The following is a 21,602-nucleotide window of genomic DNA, read 5'->3' as shown; positions in this document are numbered from 1 at the left end:
CGGACTAGATGATCTGCTCAGGTCCCTTCCGACCCTACAAACTATGAAACTAAGTTAAGCATCCATACGTGATTTGATTATAGTCTGGTGTACTGGCAATGTATCAGCATAATATAAGATTTCTGTTAAGTTTTGGATGTTGGATTAATGCTCAGAAAAAATAATAATTCTAATGTTCATTAATGGTTGAGTGATGCAAGAAGTCAGAAAAATTAGCATCTCAATTTTGGGCAACAGGCAATCATTGTGCATAGTCCCTCGATGTTTTGAAGTACCGTGTTTTTGCTTAAATGTCATCGTAGGAAGCTTGCACAGGAAAAATTCTGAAGTAATGGGGAAGGCAGTTTCATTCCTTTTTTCTTTTCTTTTGAAAATGCCTGTAGTATAGGGATTGAAGGTCATTGTTTTTTTTTTTTTGTTTTTGTTTTTTTTTAATAAATTTGCTGTGACTTGTTCAGAATCTGAAAATAGTTAAGAAACATTACGTGTTACAACACGCTTGTGTAGGAGGCATTTTAGACTTTGCTTATATCTGGGTAGTCTGCAGAGAAAAGTTGAGGTGTTTTTCAGGCACTCCGTTTATTAAATGATGTTCCTGCTCACTTTGCTTCAAATATCTAAAAATGGAAAAGCAGGCATTCAAACCAGGCAAACTAAACTAAATTATTCTATGCATAGTAGAAGTGTTTTTGCCAATGATATACCTACTGTACCTAAGCATCCCCAACGTATTCCTATACTGCTTGCAAAATGCCACACTTTCCCCCATGATTTTACCCACAATAGAACATTAATTTGAAACTAGACAGAAATTTTGAATCCTCAAAGCCTCTTTAGACTTTTCCAGGAATTATCAAGATTTTAATGTGAGGTATTTCTGAGTGTATAAGAGTAGAATAGGGTCTCAAGTGGTTAGTGTTAGCACAGTAAATGTCTTCTGGCTGCAGTTAGTTTTCCTTATAGTACCGTGGTATTTTACAATTCAGTTGACTTTCCAAATGGCAAAGTTTGACAAAGCCCTTTGTAAAATCTTAAGAATGAGATTAATGGTATTGCTTAGCTGATATTGCCTTATCTGCTCATGTAGTGTACTAAAACAAGTCTTAATGTTTATCTTCATTTTTAGTGATGTCATGACGGCATACTGGACTGTTCTAAAGATGCACTGCAGGTACTGATGGCAAGGGGTCCAATATGAGTGTAAATGATGCTGGAGGAAGACGACGCTTTGAGGACAGTGAGTTCACATTACACATATACCCTGGGAACATTGCTGAAGGGACTATCTATTGCCCCATTACTGCCAGAAAAACTTCAACAGCTGCTGAGGTGATAGACTCTCTCATTAATAAACTCCAGCTAGACAAAACAAAATGTTATGTCTTAGCAGAGGTGAAGGAGTTTGGTGGGGAGGAATGGATTCTCAACCCTACAGACTGCCCAGTCCAGCGCATGATGTTGTGGCCCCGTATGGCACTTGAGAACCGACTGAGCGGGGAGGATTATCGTTTCCTTCTGCGAGAGAAGAATCTAGATGGGTCAATTCATTATGGCAGCCTCCAGTCCTGGTTACGGGTGACGGAAGAGCGTCGCAGGATGGTGGAACGTGGATTCCTTCCTCAGCCACCGCAGAAGGACTATGATGACCTGTGTAGTTTACCAGACTTAAATGAGAAAACACTCTTGGAAAATCTTCGAAACCGCTTTAAGCAGGAAAAAATTTACACTTATGTAGGCAGCATCCTAATAGTTATCAATCCATTCAAGTTTCTCCCTATTTACAATCCAAAGTATGTCAAAATGTACGATAACCATCAGCTTGGAAAGCTGGAGCCCCATATTTATGCTGTGGCTGATGTGGCCTACCATGCAATGCTTCAGCGCAGGAAGAACCAATGCATTGTCATTTCAGGAGAAAGTGGGTCAGGGAAAACACAGAGCACAAACTTTCTGATTCATCACCTCACTGCTCTCAGCCAGAAGGGGTTTGCTAGCGGAGTAGAACAGATTATTCTTGGAGCTGGACCAGTGCTTGAGGTAAGATGAAAGTAATACTAATGATGAAGCTATTTTTGATGTGTTACAAAAAATAGTCCTGATTTTATAGTATGAGTCTGTGTACTGCCCAAATGATAATAGTAAGCAGGATTACCACACTATTACGAATAGTGTGTAGGTGTGTGTCTTTATAAAGCAAATACAGTTTTAACGCTCTTGAAAAAATGCAGTGAATAGTTATTTGGGGAATTTATTAAAAACATTTGTTTTCACTTTAACTAAAATAATCTAAAAATGCATGGAAATCCCAAAATGATTATTTTTAGTTAACAAGAGACTTAATTTAAAAATGGAGCTTACTGCATGTAGTATATTGACTGTGTTACTGTCAGTGTTTAACTGTTAACTTTATTTGAGGTTTTATGCATGAAGATGCTTTGTACTCGGGTTTTGGCACGCCCAAATTGTCTTTCTCCCACCCATCAGGAAAAAAGCTTCTATATACTATATTGTCTTGCACACAGCATGCCCCAGAATATAATGCATGACTTGCTTTTGAAAGGCGGAGTGAGGGGGGAAAGATTTTGCCTTGTAGAGAGCAACTGAGTAGCAGCAGCTAGGGAGCAGATCCTGTCCATTGTTCAGCTCCCTGTGGATCACCCGTAAATGGCAGAACCTTTTGCTTACCATATTTCTCACATGTGGTACACACTCCAATTTCCAGCAGGTGGGCTTGTTTGAGTCCCCTCCCCCCCAAGAAAAGGAGTGTGTCGTATACAAGAAAATACAGTACTTTAATTTTTACATATGGAATGTCACTAAATGTGAATATTTGTAAGAAAAATATTTACCTAGTTGGAAAGTAATTTCATAGCAAAGGAACTTAATGGGTTGCAAGTACTAGAACACTGTATGTTTAAAAATAGCCTTCTTGTTGAATTTCTTCGATTAGTGGTTATAAAGGCTCCCTGCATCTAAAAGGGTGATCCTTGGCATTCAACATCCTGTGCCAGGGGGAAGTGGTAACATCTGTCTGGGAAACTAGATTTGAAAGAATTTGTTTAGCAATTTGAGGTGGAGTGATGCTACACCTATGTTTAAAGGAAGTTGGTATGAAGGAAGTTTGCTTGCTAGGAAAAAGAATGCTTCTGGGTAGAAGAAACTGCCTTCAGCTCCTTAAAACAATATGTAAAAAGGTGCGCTGTATTGTTTTCTTTTGTGAATTAGTGTCTTGACTGTATATCCAAGGAATTTTATTAGTCTTGTGTTTTTCATTGCTATCCATTATTGGATGTTTAGCAGCAGTCAGTAGTCCCTCCCAAATTTAGATAAATTCCTACTCAGCCCCAGCTTCCTGCAAGGGTCCATTGTTAGGGCAGGGGCAGAAACCCCTAGCCAAAGGAGGCAGGGAACCCAGAGACTGCTGCTGCAGCTGGAGTAAAGGAGGGAGCAGTGACTGGGTGAGAGCCTGGGGCTGCACATTTAACCCCTCACAGGCCTTTGGAGGAAGTAGGGATCTGTGGTTTGGTTTTTCTTTTTTGGAGGTAGTATCACCATGTGTTGAAGTCTTTACTTTTTCATATTCAGCTTTGGATGCTGTGAATTTTAGTAAACCAGTCTGGATGTAAAAAAACCAAACCAAAACAACAACAACAAAAACCCTATCAATTGTTTTGGACATGCCTTCACTTGGGAGAGACGTTTCCTAGCAAAATAGAGGTGAAAGAAAATCTCAGGGACTTCTACAAAGATTCGCTGCTGTATTGAATCTTTTAAAATAAATAATGATGCACTTTTCCAATTTTCTTTCTTCTAAAGCATCTGCTGTTGTTGGGAAAGACTAGACCTGTGTTTTCTATGAAGTCCATTAAAAATGATCAGACTAGACCCTAAGCTGTAGTTCCCCATGTTCAACTATGGTTATCTCAATGCACACCCTGACTTATTTCAAGGTGTGCAGTTCTTTTCCTTTTATAAGCAATGACGGTGGTGGTAACTAGTGATCACAGAGCCATTTTTAAGGCAAAGTATTTAACACCAAAGAACTTAAGAAAAATAGATCCTAAATGAATTGACCAGTCCATACTTATACCAATTTTTTCCCTCCTAAGGGTCACCATTCCCCGAAACTGGAGAAGGTCTAATTTCTTCATGGTTCAGTATCCCATAACCGTTTTTAGTTTCAGCTTGAAGTCGTGGACAGATCCCACCTATGCTCCTAGTCCCTCCTCTTCAACTTCTGAAAGCACTTTTAACTGCTTATAGCCCTTTTGCATATTAGTGCATAGGGTAGCAAAACAGCTGTGTCACTTTAGTCAAGAGTATTGTCATTGCCTTGTAGTTGTCCTGTCAAATGTGTTTTTGGAGACTTGCTTATGCATAGCTACTGTGTTGTTCGCTTGTTTTTTTCCATTAGCCCCATCTCCCGTTAAGCAAAACTAGTGCATTTTGGTCAGTCAGTCAAGTCTTACAATCTGATATGCCTCACTGTTGGTGTTATAGTGTTCATATGGGTATTCTTAGATTATTTCTCAGCATTTTCAGGTCTGTCATGCACAAGATTATTTTTTGAGAAGTGAGACCTACCAATTTTGAATGTGTTAAGACTGTCAGTTCGTAAGTAAACATAGGTTTCCATGTTACCCTTGAGTCGGGCAGAGGGCAGAGCAGGGTGGTATCGAAGGACATTTTTACACGTGCTCTGGGAGGGGGCAGAGGGTTTTCTTTAATTAGTGAGCCGCGTCAATTAAAAGTGTCCAAGCATCATGTGCACCAATGTCCACTGAGCTGAAGAATGGCGGTGGGGTGCTTTGAACTAAAGCTCATTGAATGATAACATCGTCAGCGGTGGATGTGATGCTGGGGTCTGTTGGAGCGTGTTAATTTCCGCGCTCCAGCAGACTTAACCAATCGAGTCTGTTTCCACACGCTGGATTTCCAGCATGTGGGGGTTGGGTCCCTCCACATTTATAAGAGCCCTTAAAGACTAACCTTTTCAGATAAGCTTTTGCAGGCTATAGCCTATGCTTACTTCATTAGATGCTATGAATGGACTTTCAGAGAACAGGATAGAGAAAGGAGGAAAGAATAGGGGGAGGGAGGCATTCCTGAGCGGGGAAGGTGAGTTGAAGAGATCAAAAGGGATAAACAAAGCAGTTAACTCACTGAGGGCATGAGAGATTTTACAAGCTAGTCTGGGTAAATGGGATAGAATCCAGAATCCCTGCTGAGACCACACTCAAGAGAATCCATTCTGTGGTTGATTTCTTGTTCCACAGTTTCTCATACAGGCTTATTTCCCCACACTTCAACTATTAAGTCTTTCATATATTTAATTTATTGTTCAAATGCACCTTCCACATAAGACTTCCTGGCTTACTAACCTGTGGGTGTGTTTAAGCTATTTTAATTCCAGCTTAATCACTTTTTGTGTGGGATCATGCATAAGGAGCCACCTCTCAGTAATATGTATAAAACCTATCAAAATGCATACAGCAGAGTCCACCTACAAAAAGTATCCCCCACGTGTCCTTTTAATACAGATGCATGCACTTACAAAGTCCACCCAAGTACATGGTAAATCTATTTAAAGAAAAAAAAAAAAAAAAGAAACCTTCCAATGAATTAAACTCCTACATTGTCTGCAGTCAGGAGAACAAACAATGGATCCCTGGCAATCCTTATTGTTCCTGTTCCTTAGCTCTCTCTGTTAGTAAATGCCATTTTAGTATGTTAGTACTGCTGCGATTCAGAAGTTCCTTGTTTCCAAGGGTTGTAATGATTGCTTGCGTTTCTCAGGATCCAAGTGCTTAGACCTGATCTCCTAACTGTTGGCATATAGGGTCTCATAAATTGTTTAGAAGGAGGCATTACTGTAGAAACTAGAGAATTTGTCCTCCATTTTCATGTTTATTCTTTCTAAGATCTCACGCATAATCGTAGGATTCAAGATTGGGAAAATACAATGATGAGTTTTGGTTTTATTCACTAGATCTCTGTCTTGTAGCATGCCAACAAGGGTATTTTCTATTCACAGAATCACTATTTTCCTCAACTTTAGCCATGTGAGGGTGCATACCAATTCCATGGTACCCTTATTTCTACACTCTTCTAGCTGTCTCCAGATTACTCAGCTATATTATTCCGGCTGTCAATAATGGTTATTCCAGAAATTTTTCCAGCTATCAGTTTAATTGAAAACAATCACAGTTGAAGTAGTTTTAAAATTACATTGTTCATGCTTCTGTGTTTTTCCCGTTTCCTTCCTAGAATTTTGGGGCCAATTTCTTCAGCTAGAGTAACTCTGTTGTAGTCAATGGAGTTACGTTGATATCAAGTTGTTTAGTTTATTCTCTGCATTTTTATATTTTTGATCCAGCTTGTGTCACATTTCTGTATCCCTTGCTTCTTCCTTTCTGCTTTTTTCCTTTCCTATTCTTTTATTTTATGTTTTTCCTCCTCAGTCCCAACATTGCCTCTCTTATCCTGTACTGTGACATGCAGGGGGATGCCCAGCACAGCTTGCTTTGGAGTGCAGACCTGTCCCTCTAGTCAATCATGAGAGATAATGGGCATTGATGCATTTCTTTTGTGTTCAAACCTGTAATTTAGGGAATGAGTAACTGAACTAGTTCTACTCCAGGCTGTTATGACACCCACTCTTCCCATGTTTGTATGCTTCCCCCCCCCCCACCTCTCCACAAGTGCTTCAAATAGCAATGAAGAATTGTGCCTCTGGGAATGGATAGCTCAGATTCATTCTCATTAATGTTGACATGAACAGACTGCATCCTATGCAGTTTCACTGTGCTCCTGTGGCACCCTTGGATATATTGTGTGACACAGTACCATGCATATCCATCTCTGTGAACGTTCCCTTGCAGGGATAATTGGAAAAAGTAATTATGGGATTCCCATGATCCTTGGCCAAATTAGACTTTTGGGGACCACTGTCAAGGCACATCAATATTTTTCATTTAGTAATCTTGGCAATGTCGTTTGAATATTTTACAAACCAAGTCAGTGGTGCATACAGATTCCTGCTTTCTAAACCTTAGTGCCAACATTTGATGTGTATTAAGTCTTGCATCTATAAAAGGAAATGCCTTTTCACTTTATTTATTTATTTATTTATTTATTTATATTGGCAGAATGTGATTCAGTAGACAAACTTGTTTTGTGCTTGAGCTTCCTGAGTGTGTGACAGATGTGTAATAATAACCCATTTGAGTGGCAGTTTTGACACATTTGGCATGCTTATATTTGACAAGTGTGGTTTGCTTCAAACAAATCTTGTTAATAAGCTGGTATTCAGTTTCAGTATGTGTGCTGGTATTATTTGAACAGTGTGTTCTAATCAGTCTTTTTTTCCTTGATAAATAATATTATGCAAGTGCTATACCTACTCAGATTGTAGAAAGTATCCAAGTAGGGCTAAAAGGAAGTAACTTATTCTTTGGTTTCTTCTTTATTTCTTGATTTTTGATGTGCTTGTTTTTAAAGTCTCTAATCAAAGTAAAAGTATTTAATTGTCTTCTATACAAAGTTAGCTTTTCCTTTGGTGTAGCCAAGAGGGAATATTCACTAAGAACATGGTTGTCATTTCAAACTAGCTGGCCTACACCTACAAGGATATATAGGTAGGGACCTACTTAAAGCGTGGTTTCATGATGTGTGTGCTGACGGAGCAGTTGTCATCCTAGGTGCCTCCGTGGCCCAGGTTACCGAGGTTTGCAGACCTAACTGAATTAACTTAAGACTTCCTGGTCAGGATCCCATGCAACAAGTCAACATCCTAATCAACTGAAACGCTTCAAACCTCATTTAATTTTTCTGGGCCTGATTTATAAGTGGAAATACTGAGGTAGTCTGAACTCTTTTAGCTGATACTAATGCAGAGCCAAAACTTGTTGTGCTAGTTATGTGTCATTCCCCAGAAAGCTTTACAGATGAATATCATTTTTTTTCTTTTGCATATGGCTTGTCAGGTATTGCCTCAAAGTTTCAAGTCTAGACTACTTGAAAAGAATGCATATGTTGTGAGAGAGGGGGAGTAATTTAAGGTTGGATTTCACCTGTTAAATCAGTTTCTTGGCACTGCTTAAAATTTTAAGACCGTGCCTGTGGGCTCATCTGGAATCTAATCTGATTCTCAGAAAGCTGTGTGAATCAGAAGTTGATGCCAAAACACAGGCTTGGGAAACTAATCAATCTAGATTTTCAGCTCTGAATTCCAAGGAAAATTTCTGAGTACTCTTTTCCCTGTTTGAGCAATCAGGTGTCTTTATAGGGACATTATCGACAGCCTTCCCTGCTAGCATAGTGACTTGGTGAAGTGTGGCCCCAAAATGCCTCTTTTCTCATGACAGTAGTTAACAAGGCTTTGACTACCCCAAATTCACTTTTTCCCAATCCTCTGCTAGGGACAATAACTTTAAAACTTTTAGTTCAGATTTTTTCTTTCTTTTGCACTCCTATCTAAATAACACCAAGATGAAAGCATGCATGCTTATGTAGGGGGAGAGTAATCCTAACCAATAATTTGTCCTGGGCATGCCTTTGTGAACTTGCAGTTAATATTTTGTGCATACACCAGTGTTGGGGCCATATTAGCTTTCAGGAATATTATAGATGGAAATAAATTTTGAGTCAGTTACTTATCACATGAAGTATCCACTCTACCTTTGTAGCTATACCAGTCCTACTGTCTTCCCTTTTTATATGCACTTTATGCATTTCTAATATGCTTCTTTTAACTCTTGAAGTGACACGCACACAGTTTTTGCAGCTTTGACTTGACTTTTCATGAAGTCATAGTGGACTTTGAGATGAACATGAGTTATCAGTGTGATGAAATCATCAGCAAAGCTAACCATACTTTATCATGCACCAGCAGATGTATGACAAATAGATCCAAAGAGGTGATACTTTCCCTCTGTGCGGCATTGGTTAGAGAGCGGTTGGACTACTGCATCCAGTTTTGGGCGCTGTACTTCAAGAAGGATGTTGATAGACTTGAGGGGTACAGAGAAGGGCCACTTGTATGGTTAGGGGCTTACAGGACAAGCCCTATGAGGAGAGACTGAGGGACCTGGATCTCTTCAGCCTCCACAAGAGAAGGCTGAGAGGTGATCTTGTGGCTGCCTACAAATTCATTAGGGGGGTGCAGCAAGGGATTGGAGATGCTCTGTTCACCGAAGGTAACAAGGAACAGTGGTCACAAACTGACAGAGAGCAGATTTAGGCTAGATATCAGGAAAAATTTCGTCATGGTAAGGGTGGCCAAAACTTGGAATGGCCTTTCAGGGGAGGTGGTGCTCTTCTTTACTTTGGAGGTCTTTACAAGAAGACTGGAGAGGCATCTGGCTGGGGTCATCTGACACCAGCGCTCTTTCCTGCCTATGCAGGGGGTCGGACTTGATGATCTGTTGAGGTCCCTTCCGACCCTAACATCTATGAATCGATGAAGTTTTTTTATGCTATACTGAAGAACTTTGTTCTTTCAGGTCCAGGGAGGCAAGCCTAGACCGTCACATCTTGGGGAAGGTGCAGTTGTGATGCAGACCTTTGATTTACCAGTCTTTTGCTAATTTTTCTGGCTGCTCACTCAGTTTGGAGGGAAGTTGGATGCTGCAGAAATCTTCCCACTGTCAGTTACTGTAGGCCTTCAGCCTCAGGGCTTCTCTCTGTTCAAATAATTGTCAGCTCTTTTCCCACTGCCTTCCCTATACCTAGAAGCCTGCTACTTTTTTTTCCTTTAAAGTACACAGGGAGGAAAATAAAAGCAGTCGGAAAGAGCCTTGGGTAGCAGTAGAATTAGGGAGCAAGAATGTTATTTTCTTTCTTGTTGATCCCTAGCCCCATGCAGGAGATCAGAAGAAGTGAAGATCACCTTCCTTTATTTCTCCTGCTTCTTTTAATTGCCTAGAGTAGAACATTTTTATTTTTAAATTGAAAGCCCAAGTTTTCAACATTCAAATGATTTGCTTGCTAATGCAGATGTTCAAAAACTTAACATGTAATACCTTGTGAAATGCCACTTAAATGAAGTTAAGGATCTAGCTACATGTTTTGGTAAACTTTCTTTATATTTTTCCTCTTTTTTCTACAAAATAGCAACAAGAAGTTGGAAGACTGAAATCTTGTACAAACAGCCTTAAGCCAGGAACCTCCTTTCAGTACTAAATTCAAATTTTGTAGGAAAAACATCAACATTGATCTGTGATAAAAGTTAGCAGTTTTGGAGTCAACAGGATTTCCTGGTTGAATTTTGGAGTGGGGACAAGCCAGGCTTTATTAAGCGTGTTTACACTCCTATAGAAGATGAGCACTTTCTTCAGTATGCTGTATAGCAACTGGATGAAAACAACTTTTGTAGGTTTTTTTGCAACGTTAATAGATGTATTCAGTTTTATTATTTTGCTTCTATAATATTTATATTTTATTTTATCCACTTCCCTGGGGCAGACTGGTGCAGTGGTACATTAGCATCCCCCGTTGATTTCTGCTCCTTCCAAAGTTTTAAAAGCAACAGCCTGGCAGTGGCAGCAGCTTGTCTAGTCGGGCAGTGGTGAGGGAGTCTGTTGCCTTCATGGCTCATCATCATCCTCCTGATCCCATCTAAACTCTTCATTCCATAGTGTTAGTGACACACTCTTTTTTCTAATGGTCTGGATATTTCATCAGTCAAGCTAGCCTTTGTTTTGCGATTCCAGTTTGCTGTTTGCTGTTTCTGGTAGTGAAGCTACTATTTCACAACCCATTAGATTTTGAAACAAATCATTCTAATGAAGTTCTGCTTGTTTTTGCTTCTATCTTAAGCTGAATACTAGGCCCCTAGCATATTAGTAAAGCTTCTAGCTTATTTTTAACTAGAGAAAAATATATTTTATGTGTGATGATGATCCTTACCATCTGCACCCGCCTTTTTTAAAATTCTAGGTCTGCCCATAACACTCTCTCTCTGCTAGCAACCAGTATGCCTCTTACAAAAGAAAACCCCCAGTGAAATTCTTCTCTAAATGACCAAAATATCCCTACTAAGATAGTAATCATGCGTGTGGTGGGGTTAGACATGTTGTTCTGAGGGGTTTGCTTTAGGTCTTATTGTTCATAACTTTCCCAATGTCATCTTCAACTTGTTTAACTCTTGCGAGGGGCATTCTGTGCCTGGAAACTTGCCCCAGTTATGGTTGGTGCAGTAAAAGACCTCGCTAAACATACCTCTTGCATGTGCCCTGGACTATCATGGGTACTAAAGCACTACAAAACTAATTGCTCAGCTTGGGAAGATTTACAAGGACATCAGCTCAAGCTGAGTACGTCGCCATAGCATCTGTTTTCAAGCATAATTCCTGTGTTCCTTTGAGTTGTTCACTTGCTTAAGAAACTAATTTTGAACAAAATAAATAAAAAATGTAGACAGACTGCTTCACTTATGGTAACTGTGATGAGCAGTTACTGTTGCCAGACAAGGCTAGTATGAAGAATTGAATTTTCCTATTGGTATACCTATGATTACTCAGTTTGGTTTCCATTAAAAGTTAGCATTTAACTTCTGATAGCAACAGACACACCATGGTTTTTCCTAGCAGACACCGACTTGCTTAGAAAATCTTGGGAGTGGTGGCAGCCATTCATCAGCAACTTTAGAAAGCATGCAACTGCTTAAGTAGGTGTTTAAGGCACTGTTAGAAGTTACTTTTTCAACGGCATGGGATAGAAATCTAATTGCCTTTTTAAACAAAAACTTAAGTACTTCCCCGTCCCGTCCTGTTCCCCCCCACCTTACTGGCAAGTGGATTTTTTCAAGCCCTTTTAAAGGATATAATTTTGTTTTTAATCCTAAAGAATTATTTTGTAATACATAGCTTTATTGTCTGTCTTTTTACTTGGGTAATTTGAATCGGAGAGTTGCTTTAATTCTTGGCAGCTAGGGAATCTGAACACTGTTGTGTACGAGGAAAAAAAGTTTTGCTGTTTACATTTGTTATAGTAGTGCTGCTCAGCTTTAAAGTTCAACAAGAAGTTACTGAATGGGGTTAAGGGTCAAGTAACTAGAAGAATTAGGCATGTCTTGGGTTTTCAGTACATGCAGCTGACATCCAGCAATGTGAGGTTGTGTGACCTTAAGTTAAATATGTATACCATTTCATAGGAAAGGTCAGCCAGTTAGTGCTTCACTGATCCACATGTTCATGCCATACTAGTTTGAAGCAACCTCGAATGGTGTATGCACACATCCCCAGGTAATTTCAGGTTGGGCATAATTCCTGTGAAATTCCGTTGTGTTAACTCTTCTGATACTACTGAAACTTTTTTTTTTTCCATGGTAAATTAGTGGTGTAGTCATACTTGGAATGTAAAGCTGAAGTAAAACTCTATGCACGCTAGAGGAGTAGGGTTGTGTGAAGCTTTGGTCTCTGATTCGATTTGGCAGAGATTCAGCCAATTCGGTGGCTGAATTTCTGAATCCGAATTGAATCAGGAGACCCTTTAATCTCTCTGAATTGAGTCGGAACTCTCCAAATCGACTCAGAGATTTGGAAAGGTTTGACGATTTGAACATAGACACAGCTTTAAATGTTTTTTCTGTATACCTCAAGGTACCAGGCGGCTTGTGAATGCTGCGATGCTGGGATGGATGGAGCATCTCACCGGAGTGCAGGGCAGTCCCCAGTGTGCTCAGCAGCAGACTCGGAAGTGGAGTAGAAGCACTTCCAGTCCACTTGTGGGTCCACCGGGGAGCACACTAGGGGCCCCCCCACACTCCCTGGCTCGGTGACTGGTGCCCCCTGGGTCTGGGGGGGGCACCTGGGGTCCCCCCCCATGGCTGATCGCTGTGCTGGAGGGAATGGGGGGTCCCGTACGCTTGGCGGCAGACCCAGAAGTGGACCGGAAGTACTTCTGATCTGCTTCCAGGTTTGCCGCCAAGCACACGGGGGGGCCCCCCTGCACTCCTGTGGGACGGTCGGTCTGCCCCACCATCACAGTGTTCATGAGCCACACCTGATACCTCGAGGTATGTAGAAAAAACATTTAAAGCTGTGACTATTGCCGAATCACTGATTCTCTGAATCAGCATTGAATATTCAGATTCAGTGATCCAGATGAACTAATTGAATCACTGTCCTCGAGTCGGGCTCAATCCAAGTTGAATACTGCCCATTTTCCACGCCCCTATAGAGGAGCATGCAGTTCCACAATGGTGGACTTCGAATAACTTGAGAAGATGATAAACTTTGGGAATATTGACCTGCATTTTGTAAAATATGCATCAGCTATACTTTTATTTAAAAGCAGCTTAACTACTGGAGCTGAAAGAAATTTGATTTGCAAATACAGTGATGAGACATTAGGGCAGCTGTCTTACAATTGCAGTGCTTGGCTGTTTAAGGAAATTGAACTCTGAGATGTTTCAGTCTTTGTTCTGTATATCACAAATATGAAAAATCTTACAGCAAAAGCCAGTATTATTGTCTCCATTTTATAGGTGGGGGAACTGAGGCACAGAGAAGGGACATGATTTTGCTGAGGAATTGGGATATAACCAAGGTCTTCAAAGTCCTAGTTCAGGCTGTTGCCTGCTCAGCCAAGTTGTCTCCCAGTAAGTTCCTTGAACCTAAAAATCAAATTTAAGGATTACTGTTTGAATTGACCCCGTCGTTGTCCCATCTATGAGTTGAGCTGCCAGAATGCGTTGTCTAACTTAAAAATTGCAGTTAAAAAAATCATCCAGTGATTTCTTCCGCACCTCCTAATGCTTTGTTTTTCTGATTTTAAATTGATGTTAAAATGCTGGGATAAAGATTCTTTTGATTTGTGTTTAATTGCTGGTAGTTTACTTTATAACTCAAAACTACCACCTTTGCAGTTTATGGATTGAAAGTATTAAAACTACTTGATACAGTAAAGTCAATGCAGTAGAACAAAGCTTATCTAATTTCCCCTTAATGAGTTGATTTAATTTGCTTAGTAAAATTTCTTAAGGACTGTTATACTTTAATTGCGGCAGTCTGTTATGTATAAACACTTAGTTGTATGGAACAAGAGGACATTCTGGGTAAATTAAGTGGTCTGAGAAGCATCTGTTTTGATCATTATTACTGTTGCATTTTTATTGCCTCCATCACAAAGTAGCTTTCAAACTAAAAAATAACAACGTGTTTACCCAAATCCAAGATGGCTTCAAATTGAATAACCCCTCCCCCCAGTAATTGGATTTAAAATTTGTTTTAATTTTTAATTGAATTATAAATTTGCCACCTGCCCCACCATGCCTGTGCCTGCCCTCCCACCCTGCCTTCCCAACCCTCTGCTCCCACCTGCAGCCTGATTAGGGCGGGAAACCTTGTCTTGGATTCGAGTAAATATGGCAAATTTCTGTCTGTTAAAAGATTTTAAACCTGTACATTTTATTCTGCTTTAGTAAATGGACCTTTTCTGGAGATTGCTTCCTTCTATGAAAATACTTTGCTAGTTCTCCAAGATTTAAGGATATAAAATCTGCTATGTCTGAGAATACTGGAACCAGAAAGTTTCTGGAGAGCTTTGACAATAGATCTTTTTCTATTTGCTGGATCCTTCTTGACTGTTTGGTGGCTTTCTAGAATTTTTGCTTTGTTTTTGTGCTCTGTTGATGAGCCTGCCATTATCTATCTGCTTCATCAGCTTTATCCTTGTAGGTCACCCTGCTTTACTTATCTGAGGTGGGGAAAGTATTTAATGGAATCCATAGGCCTTAACATGTGCTTTAATTTGAAGTGTGAAGGAACATCATACCAAGGAAATGTATGGCTTACACTGAAGGGGGTGAAACTGTGCTTGATACTAAGGACAGAAATTACACAAAGGCATCTTGAGAGATTTGAAACAAGGACCAAAGTACAATGAGATTTAACTGCCATCCTTCTGCATCTGTTCATTGTTTGGTTTTTGTTGGTTTTTTTAAATGATTCCTTTCCATAGCAAGGTGGCCTAGGAAGAATAAGCTGCCATGCACGTAGTTGAGTGTTATATAAGAGCAGATGAAGTGGTGGAACCTGCATAGCAGTGATTTTTTATTTTTTTTTTTGGATAGGACTTAACATTTCCTGGCCCTTCCTCTTTTTAAAGTATTTTATTCTCCAGGACCACTCCCCATACACTTCATAAAAACTTTTCACTCACCCTATAAAAACAGCACCGTGGCAGGCATTGATCAGAAAGCACAGAAGGACCCAGAGTTTCAGTTGTAGAGATTCTAGCCTCAGAATTAAAAAGGAATTAAAATGAAATGGGTTATACGAAGAAGATGACTGTCCAGGATTCTTCTTGCCCAAGGAAAGATGCACCATTTAACTGGGAGTTGGGATTTTCTCGATCCTCTTACAAAGAAAAACGGTGGGTTCTCTGAAAGGAATGGTTAAAGACTTCTTTGCCCATATGTTTTTGATGTATCAACAGTCTTTAGATTGCTGCCAAAGATGAGCAGGTCAGACTCGATCAGGATCTGTTTTGATATTGTTAAAGATTTGAAGCTCCCAATCTCATATTCTTCTTAGAGCCCTAAAAAAATAGATATGAGCAGACAGATGATTTTGTAGCGTTGGACTGAGTTAAAATCTGTACACTCTCTCAAATGTCCTGTGTCTACTTGAGCGCAAATCTCTGAGCTTTTGTTTCCAATCATTCCCTTGTGTGTTGTATCTTTTTCCTCTTTTCTATTTAGATTCCAAACATTTGGGAGCAGAAACGATATTGTGCTATGCATCTTCTGAAGCATCTAGCACAGCAAAGACTAGATCTCACTTGGAGAATCTCAGGGTTACTGTTAACGCAGTTAAAACGAGATGGTTTTTGGCTTCATTATTTTGTGTCCAGAAGTTCTGTATGTTCTATTTTTTTGCCATAATGCTCTCAAAATGCTGTTATTCTTCAGCTTGTCCTTATTATACTTCAAATCAGTACCTCCCTGCCAAAAATTAACAAATATGTTTTTGTTACCCCAAACTTTAAAGTATTCAGTTTGTTTATTTTGCAAGTTCATAAGGGTGTACTTGGTGCCTTCCCAGAATATTAGCAAGTGATAGAATCAATCTGGTGGCTGACTTTTTGCATTAGAATGGAAATAAGACTATTACATTTTTGACAGCTGCAGTAAACATTATGCTTCTTTTAAAATGCAGCTTCATTATAATACTTGAATGCAAGAAACTATTGTTTGTGCTTCTAACCTAAGAATGTGTTGTGTGAAAATTTATACAAAAATGCAGTTTAATAGCTTTATTTGAACCAGATACGGGTTCTACGTGTAAAATGCAAGCTATCATATTTCCACTGTAGAAGGATGAATCAAGGTTGGCCCTTCATTTTTTTCAACCAAACAGCCCTGTGTTAAGGAAGCCACATGCCTGCTGAAGTGGAATGAAGTATTTTGGCTTTTAATTTAATAGTCTGATTCCCTTCCTGGCTGGATTCCATGACTGAATGCCTGGCCTTTTGGTTGAGCATTTTTATTTTTCTCTTTTTGTTTTTTTTTCCCCCATGCCCCTTGGTAGACTTCTCTTGCTTTCCTCTACCCTTATCATCCATTACCCTCTCTCTGTTCCCCTTTGTGTGTCCTTTTCCTTCTACACCCAATGTTTAGGATAGTTCTGAATGAATGGAAACTCCAGCCTGAACTGATGCCTTTGCTGTAATATACCTTACTAGAAATGAAGTAGTTTTCATTTGTCATGTCAACTAGTACATTTGGAAGAGAATTCTTGTCTTTAAGGTTAAACAAATGTAAATGCAATGAAATCTAGTAAATTCAGAATTGAGACTGAAACATTGTCTTTGATTTGTCTCCATTGTCTTTGACTATAACAGTAACTGTAATATTACCTAATGTCTGACTTGAAAATTTAGCCAGTAGTTTGGGCTCCTTTAGGTAACCAGTGTTTGAGTTTCTGACTTGACTTTGTTGTTTGTTGTTGCTGTCCATGATGATGCTGGTAATACAGAGGGGTGCTTGCGAGGCAAGGGAGGCAGGGAGAGGTGGCTGCTTTGCTTAATAGCAGCTATGTTTGCAAATTAAGGGGCCATGTCATGGACTACCTGCAAAAGGCTTTGCATCTCCTTAAGGATGGGGATGAACATCCCTAAAGCAGGAGACAGTCAAAGGTTCCTCAAGCTCCATCTGAGATGTGTAGGACCCAGGAGAAGGAAATAATTCTGAGTTGGCAACCAGGTTCTGGCAGAATACAGGGTTATCAAATAAATGACAAAGATTTCAGCTTTTTGTTTTGTTTTTCAATTGAAGCTGGATCTCAAAAGCTAATAAAATGATTTTGTTCCTTAGGGAACATTTTAGCATTCTTCTGATTCCTAGTGATTGTAAAGAAAATTTGTTGTAAAATAGCTCCCACTAAGAAGGCTGTAATGGTTTTTTGTTTTATTCTGGTAATTTACTGTGCCATGTGTATTCTAATTACTGAAATCTTATTTTGTGTCCATCTCACCCAATGGTGTCTGAGAATAGCAAAAAGCAAAATTAACTCACCTTGTCATAAAGAAAACGTACAGAGAATGGAGACTTGCATTAATTTTTCTACTGAAAGAATGGCATTTGTCTTTGAATACAGGTTGGCAATCAGGTCACGACTTTTCTAGAATTGATAAGCTTTTCTAGATGAGAATTTTGAAATTTACAATTTAAGAAATATTTTATTAGAACTTCTGGAGTGTGGTCAATTTAAAATGAGAACCTGTAGCTGTTGAGTTTTTGGTTGTAGTCGTGTTGGTCTAAGGACAAAGGCAGGCAAGGTTCTCTGAGTAGATGCGATATCTTTTATTAGACCAACTGAGTAGTTGGAAAAAAGTTCTTAGCAAGCTTTCCAACGCAGTTGCCCTTCATCACTGATAGGGAGACTCACTATGCCTGATGAAGGGTGCTTGTGCCCAAAAGCTTGCTAAGAACTTTTTACCAACTACTCAATAAAAGATATCACATCTACCCAAAAAACCTTCCTTACCTATAGCTGTTTCATTCAAAGGAAGTGCCCAAGGAAATTACAATAAGTGGCTGCTGTTTATATAAAGTGGCTAAATGATCCAACTTCTAACTTCCCCATTTCATTTAACAAGCTGCAGGTTAAAAAGTCCCAGTTTGCTTTGAAATTAGATATTAAGCTGCTTCCTGTCTGAGTTTTTACCGACTTCGTTTCAGAAATATTTCTGTCCACACTCTTAAAACTGACAGGCAGCCCTCCTATTCGCATGAAGTACAGTTCCTTGAATTTTAACAATTCCTCGTGATTGACATGGAGGAAGAATTCCTTCAGTATTTAGAACATGATTGATTAGAGTACTTCTTAAGTAAATGAACAACTACATATCGTATAGTTAAACTAAGGGAAGTTGTGATCAAATTTGTGCATAGCTTAAAAAATTTGCAAGTGGGGATCAAACAGTATTTGTTTTTTATATGAATGTTTTGGAAGTAATTTAAGAAAATAAACAGTTTCGTTTTCTTTGAGCTTATCATCTTTTTTCTCCTGCTGCTTTGCTCCTCTTTCACTTTGAATAATTAGGGGTTATTTTCCTCCTCCAACTATTATATTATCTGTCTTATTTTCTATTTTGATATTATTTTCCTTACCTTCAATATTTTTCCTTTGTTTACTGTTTTCCTTTTTTCGTGATGATTCTGTTCCATCAGTCATTTTTTTTACCTTCAGAACTCTTTCCCATTCTTATTTCCATCTTTTCCCCCCAAAATATGCATTTTAATACCGTTTTTCTCTTGACATTTTCCTTCTCTTTCTCCCTTGACACATGTGCAAATAGCAGCCCCTCACTCAATCCATACAGATCATGCTACATAGTTTTTTTTCCTTATGAATTTTGATACACTTCTGCCTCTGGACTTATTTCCCTGTCTTTGCAACATATAAGCTGCCTTTTGGTATAATTTATACCCAGGTATTGAAACGCTGTTGATTTATCATTTATTACTTTTTATTTTTCAGTAATGTCTCTTGCAGGGGTGACCAGCTTGTGCCATGGGTGCCAGCTTGTGTGTGTGGCAAGTGGTAGATTTTATTGAGTACAGGCAGCACAGCAGCAGATCAGGTAGGGTGCACAAGGAAAGCAGTAGAAAGCAGAGCAACAGTTGGATCAGGGAGCACAGGGGGGGAAGCAGAAAGCAGAGCAGCAGATCAGGAAGGGGATTGGAGTGGCACTTGAGGAGTGCATGTCTAATTCATGGTAGGCCTGTCAAAAGGGTTGGCTCCCACTGATCTATTTTATAAAGTCCTCGGCCTTTACTAAGCTTCCTAATTTACCTGCCATTTATTTTTGCCTTCAGCTTTTTGCAGACTATATTTTATGAAGCTAATATGAGAGAATCCTTTTTCAGGCAAACAGATTTTGTGCCATGTTTTTATTTCTTTCACCCACAACAGATACGCAGAAGTCAAACAGCATAATGACAATATATACATCCGGTAATTATAATTAACATTTTAGGTCAAGGAGTTAATGAGGCTAGCCCTTTACTCCTACGCATGGCTTCCATAAAAGAGCCAGGTTGATCGTTGACATGCAGGTCCTTCACCCTGCATTGAACATGTGCGTATTGCAAATGTGGATTTTTGAAAGCGCAAACTTTTGTACTCCTATTAAATGAGAGAGCTTGCAGCTATGCCCTTTAAAGAGTGGGAGGAAAGAAAAAACAGACAAGCAAACCAGAGTATTGCAAGTTCAAAATGTGGAAGTGATTTAAAAACAATGTTACTGAGGTTTTAGGAAGTGAAGCATCGGTTAAATACTAAGGTTCATAATCATAAACTATTTCAGAACTATGGTTGTAAATGGTTGTCAAATATCAGTCTGAGCCCTAACAAATATGGTCCTTTATAGTATCAGCAGTAGTAGTTGCCCTCAGTTATAAAACTATATTATATGAAATTAATGCCGTTTTTCTCGGTGCATGGAATAGGTAGTATCAGCAGTTACTGTGATAAAAGAGTTGACAAATTTTGGCTTTCCAGTGTTTTCTCCTGAACGTGGCTGCTGCGTCAGCATTTCAGATGCCTTACCTGCGGTGGAATGTTGTAGAATGAAACTATATGCTAAATAATAAACACAAATAAGGGTCTATAGGTAGTGTAGCATTTGTGATTTTTCCACAACTTGTTCAGATAGTTTTATCAAGGACGTGGGTTATAAAATTCTTCATGTTTTTTCATTTGGTTTTGACTGCCAAGCAATTGGTATCGCTTTGGCTTGACATGTTTGGGGTTAGTCTTATGGAGCTCTATTAACGGGAACAAACTGTCCCTTGAAATGGCACGTCAGGTTGTTCACTATGACTTGCACCTATCTTTAAGTGTGGGAGATAAAAGGTGTTCTCATTTTATATTTTGCATAAAGAGTTTCTGCTGTTGCTACTTTGTTCCCAGTTCCGATATTCTGTAAATTTAGGATAAATTAGCTAGGCTTTAAAGGGTTCTGATTACTTGCAGAAGACAGGGGTGTAATTGGAGTCATTGGTATGTTAAACCTGAGGAAGGCCTGTCTAATGGTTATGGCAGTAGCCTGGTTCTTTAGAGACCTGAGTTAACTTCCTTTTGTGCCACACTTTCCTGTGTTGCTTTGGACAAGTCATGAAGCCCCAGATTTTTAAAGATATATGCATGTCTAACTCCTGTTGATCATAGTGTGGCTATGATACCTTGATACCTGTATATGTGTGTGGCTATGATACCTTGATACCTGTATATGTATGTATGTAAGTGTCTCTGTGTTAGTTCCCCATATGTAAAATGGGGGTAATAGTACTCTGCACTTTTCCATGGTGATATGAGGAGAGGCATACATAGAGACATAACAAGCAGCATTTGTGCCCTAGCTGCCCCTCCGCACCCCCCACCCCCTCACACCCAAGAGAGCCAGGGATTTGGGAGGGAAGGGAAGCTCCTGAGCACTGGAAGGCTGGAGGCTCTGAGAGCTGGGTGCGGGGGAAGGAGAAGTCTTACTTATGCCAGGGGTTCAAAAACAGTCCCCTTCTGCTGCTGCAGCATGATCTGCCCCCATGGCTGTTGCTCTTAAAGAAGTAGCTCAGTCTCTGTACATGCAGCTGAGAGGCGGCTGCTGCTGCTGCTGCTGCTGGGGCATGGGCTCTGCAGGTGGGGGTGATTCTGGTGCCCCTCTGAATTTAGCACCACGACTGATGCCCCATTCGCTTTCTTCAAGTTATGCTACTGGGCATACAAGATGTATGGAGAATAAATGTTGTCTTGGGTTCCATCAAGGAACAGAAAAGTAAAGCAAGGATTACTAGGATGGATTGCATTTGACCATGGAAAATGTGCTGTAATAAAGATTGCATGTCCATTTCTTCTGGTGGTCTGGAGGCAACCACTTATAATGATAACTTTGACACTTATAACACTTATAATAACACTTATAATGATAGCTATAATGGTACACTTGCTTTTTAACCTTGTGCCCCGGCCTCAGCAAAAAGTAAAACTTAACAGTGCTTCATGTTGAGGCGAAATTAGTTTCTAGTCAGTAATTATAAATGCTATCAAAGTGAATTTTAATTAGGTAAGATAGCAAATAGTTTAGATGTCCAT

General features: G+C 39.5%; 1 protein-coding gene across 2 annotated transcripts in view; it reads left to right on the top strand.

Annotated features, from left to right (window-relative positions):
- The window catches only part of MYO9A (myosin IXA), a 317,277-nt gene that overhangs the window by 33,198 nt on the left and 262,477 nt on the right, over positions 1-21,602 (top strand). For both annotated transcript variants that reach the window (XM_019533260.1, XM_019533261.1), the window contains exon 2: positions 1,127-2,037. In XM_019533260.1, the coding sequence (XP_019388805.1) occupies positions 1,195-2,037 (843 nt within the window). In that variant the 5' untranslated portion in view covers positions 1,127-1,194. The remainder of the gene's footprint in view (positions 1-1,126; positions 2,038-21,602) is intronic.

This window comes from Crocodylus porosus, unplaced genomic scaffold, assembly GCF_001723895.1.
Source record: "Crocodylus porosus isolate Cpor-Errol unplaced genomic scaffold, CroPor_comp1, whole genome shotgun sequence".
Classification (NCBI taxonomy): Eukaryota; Metazoa; Chordata; order Crocodylia; family Crocodylidae; genus Crocodylus; species Crocodylus porosus.
This window is presented reverse-complemented; position numbering and strand designations above follow the sequence as displayed.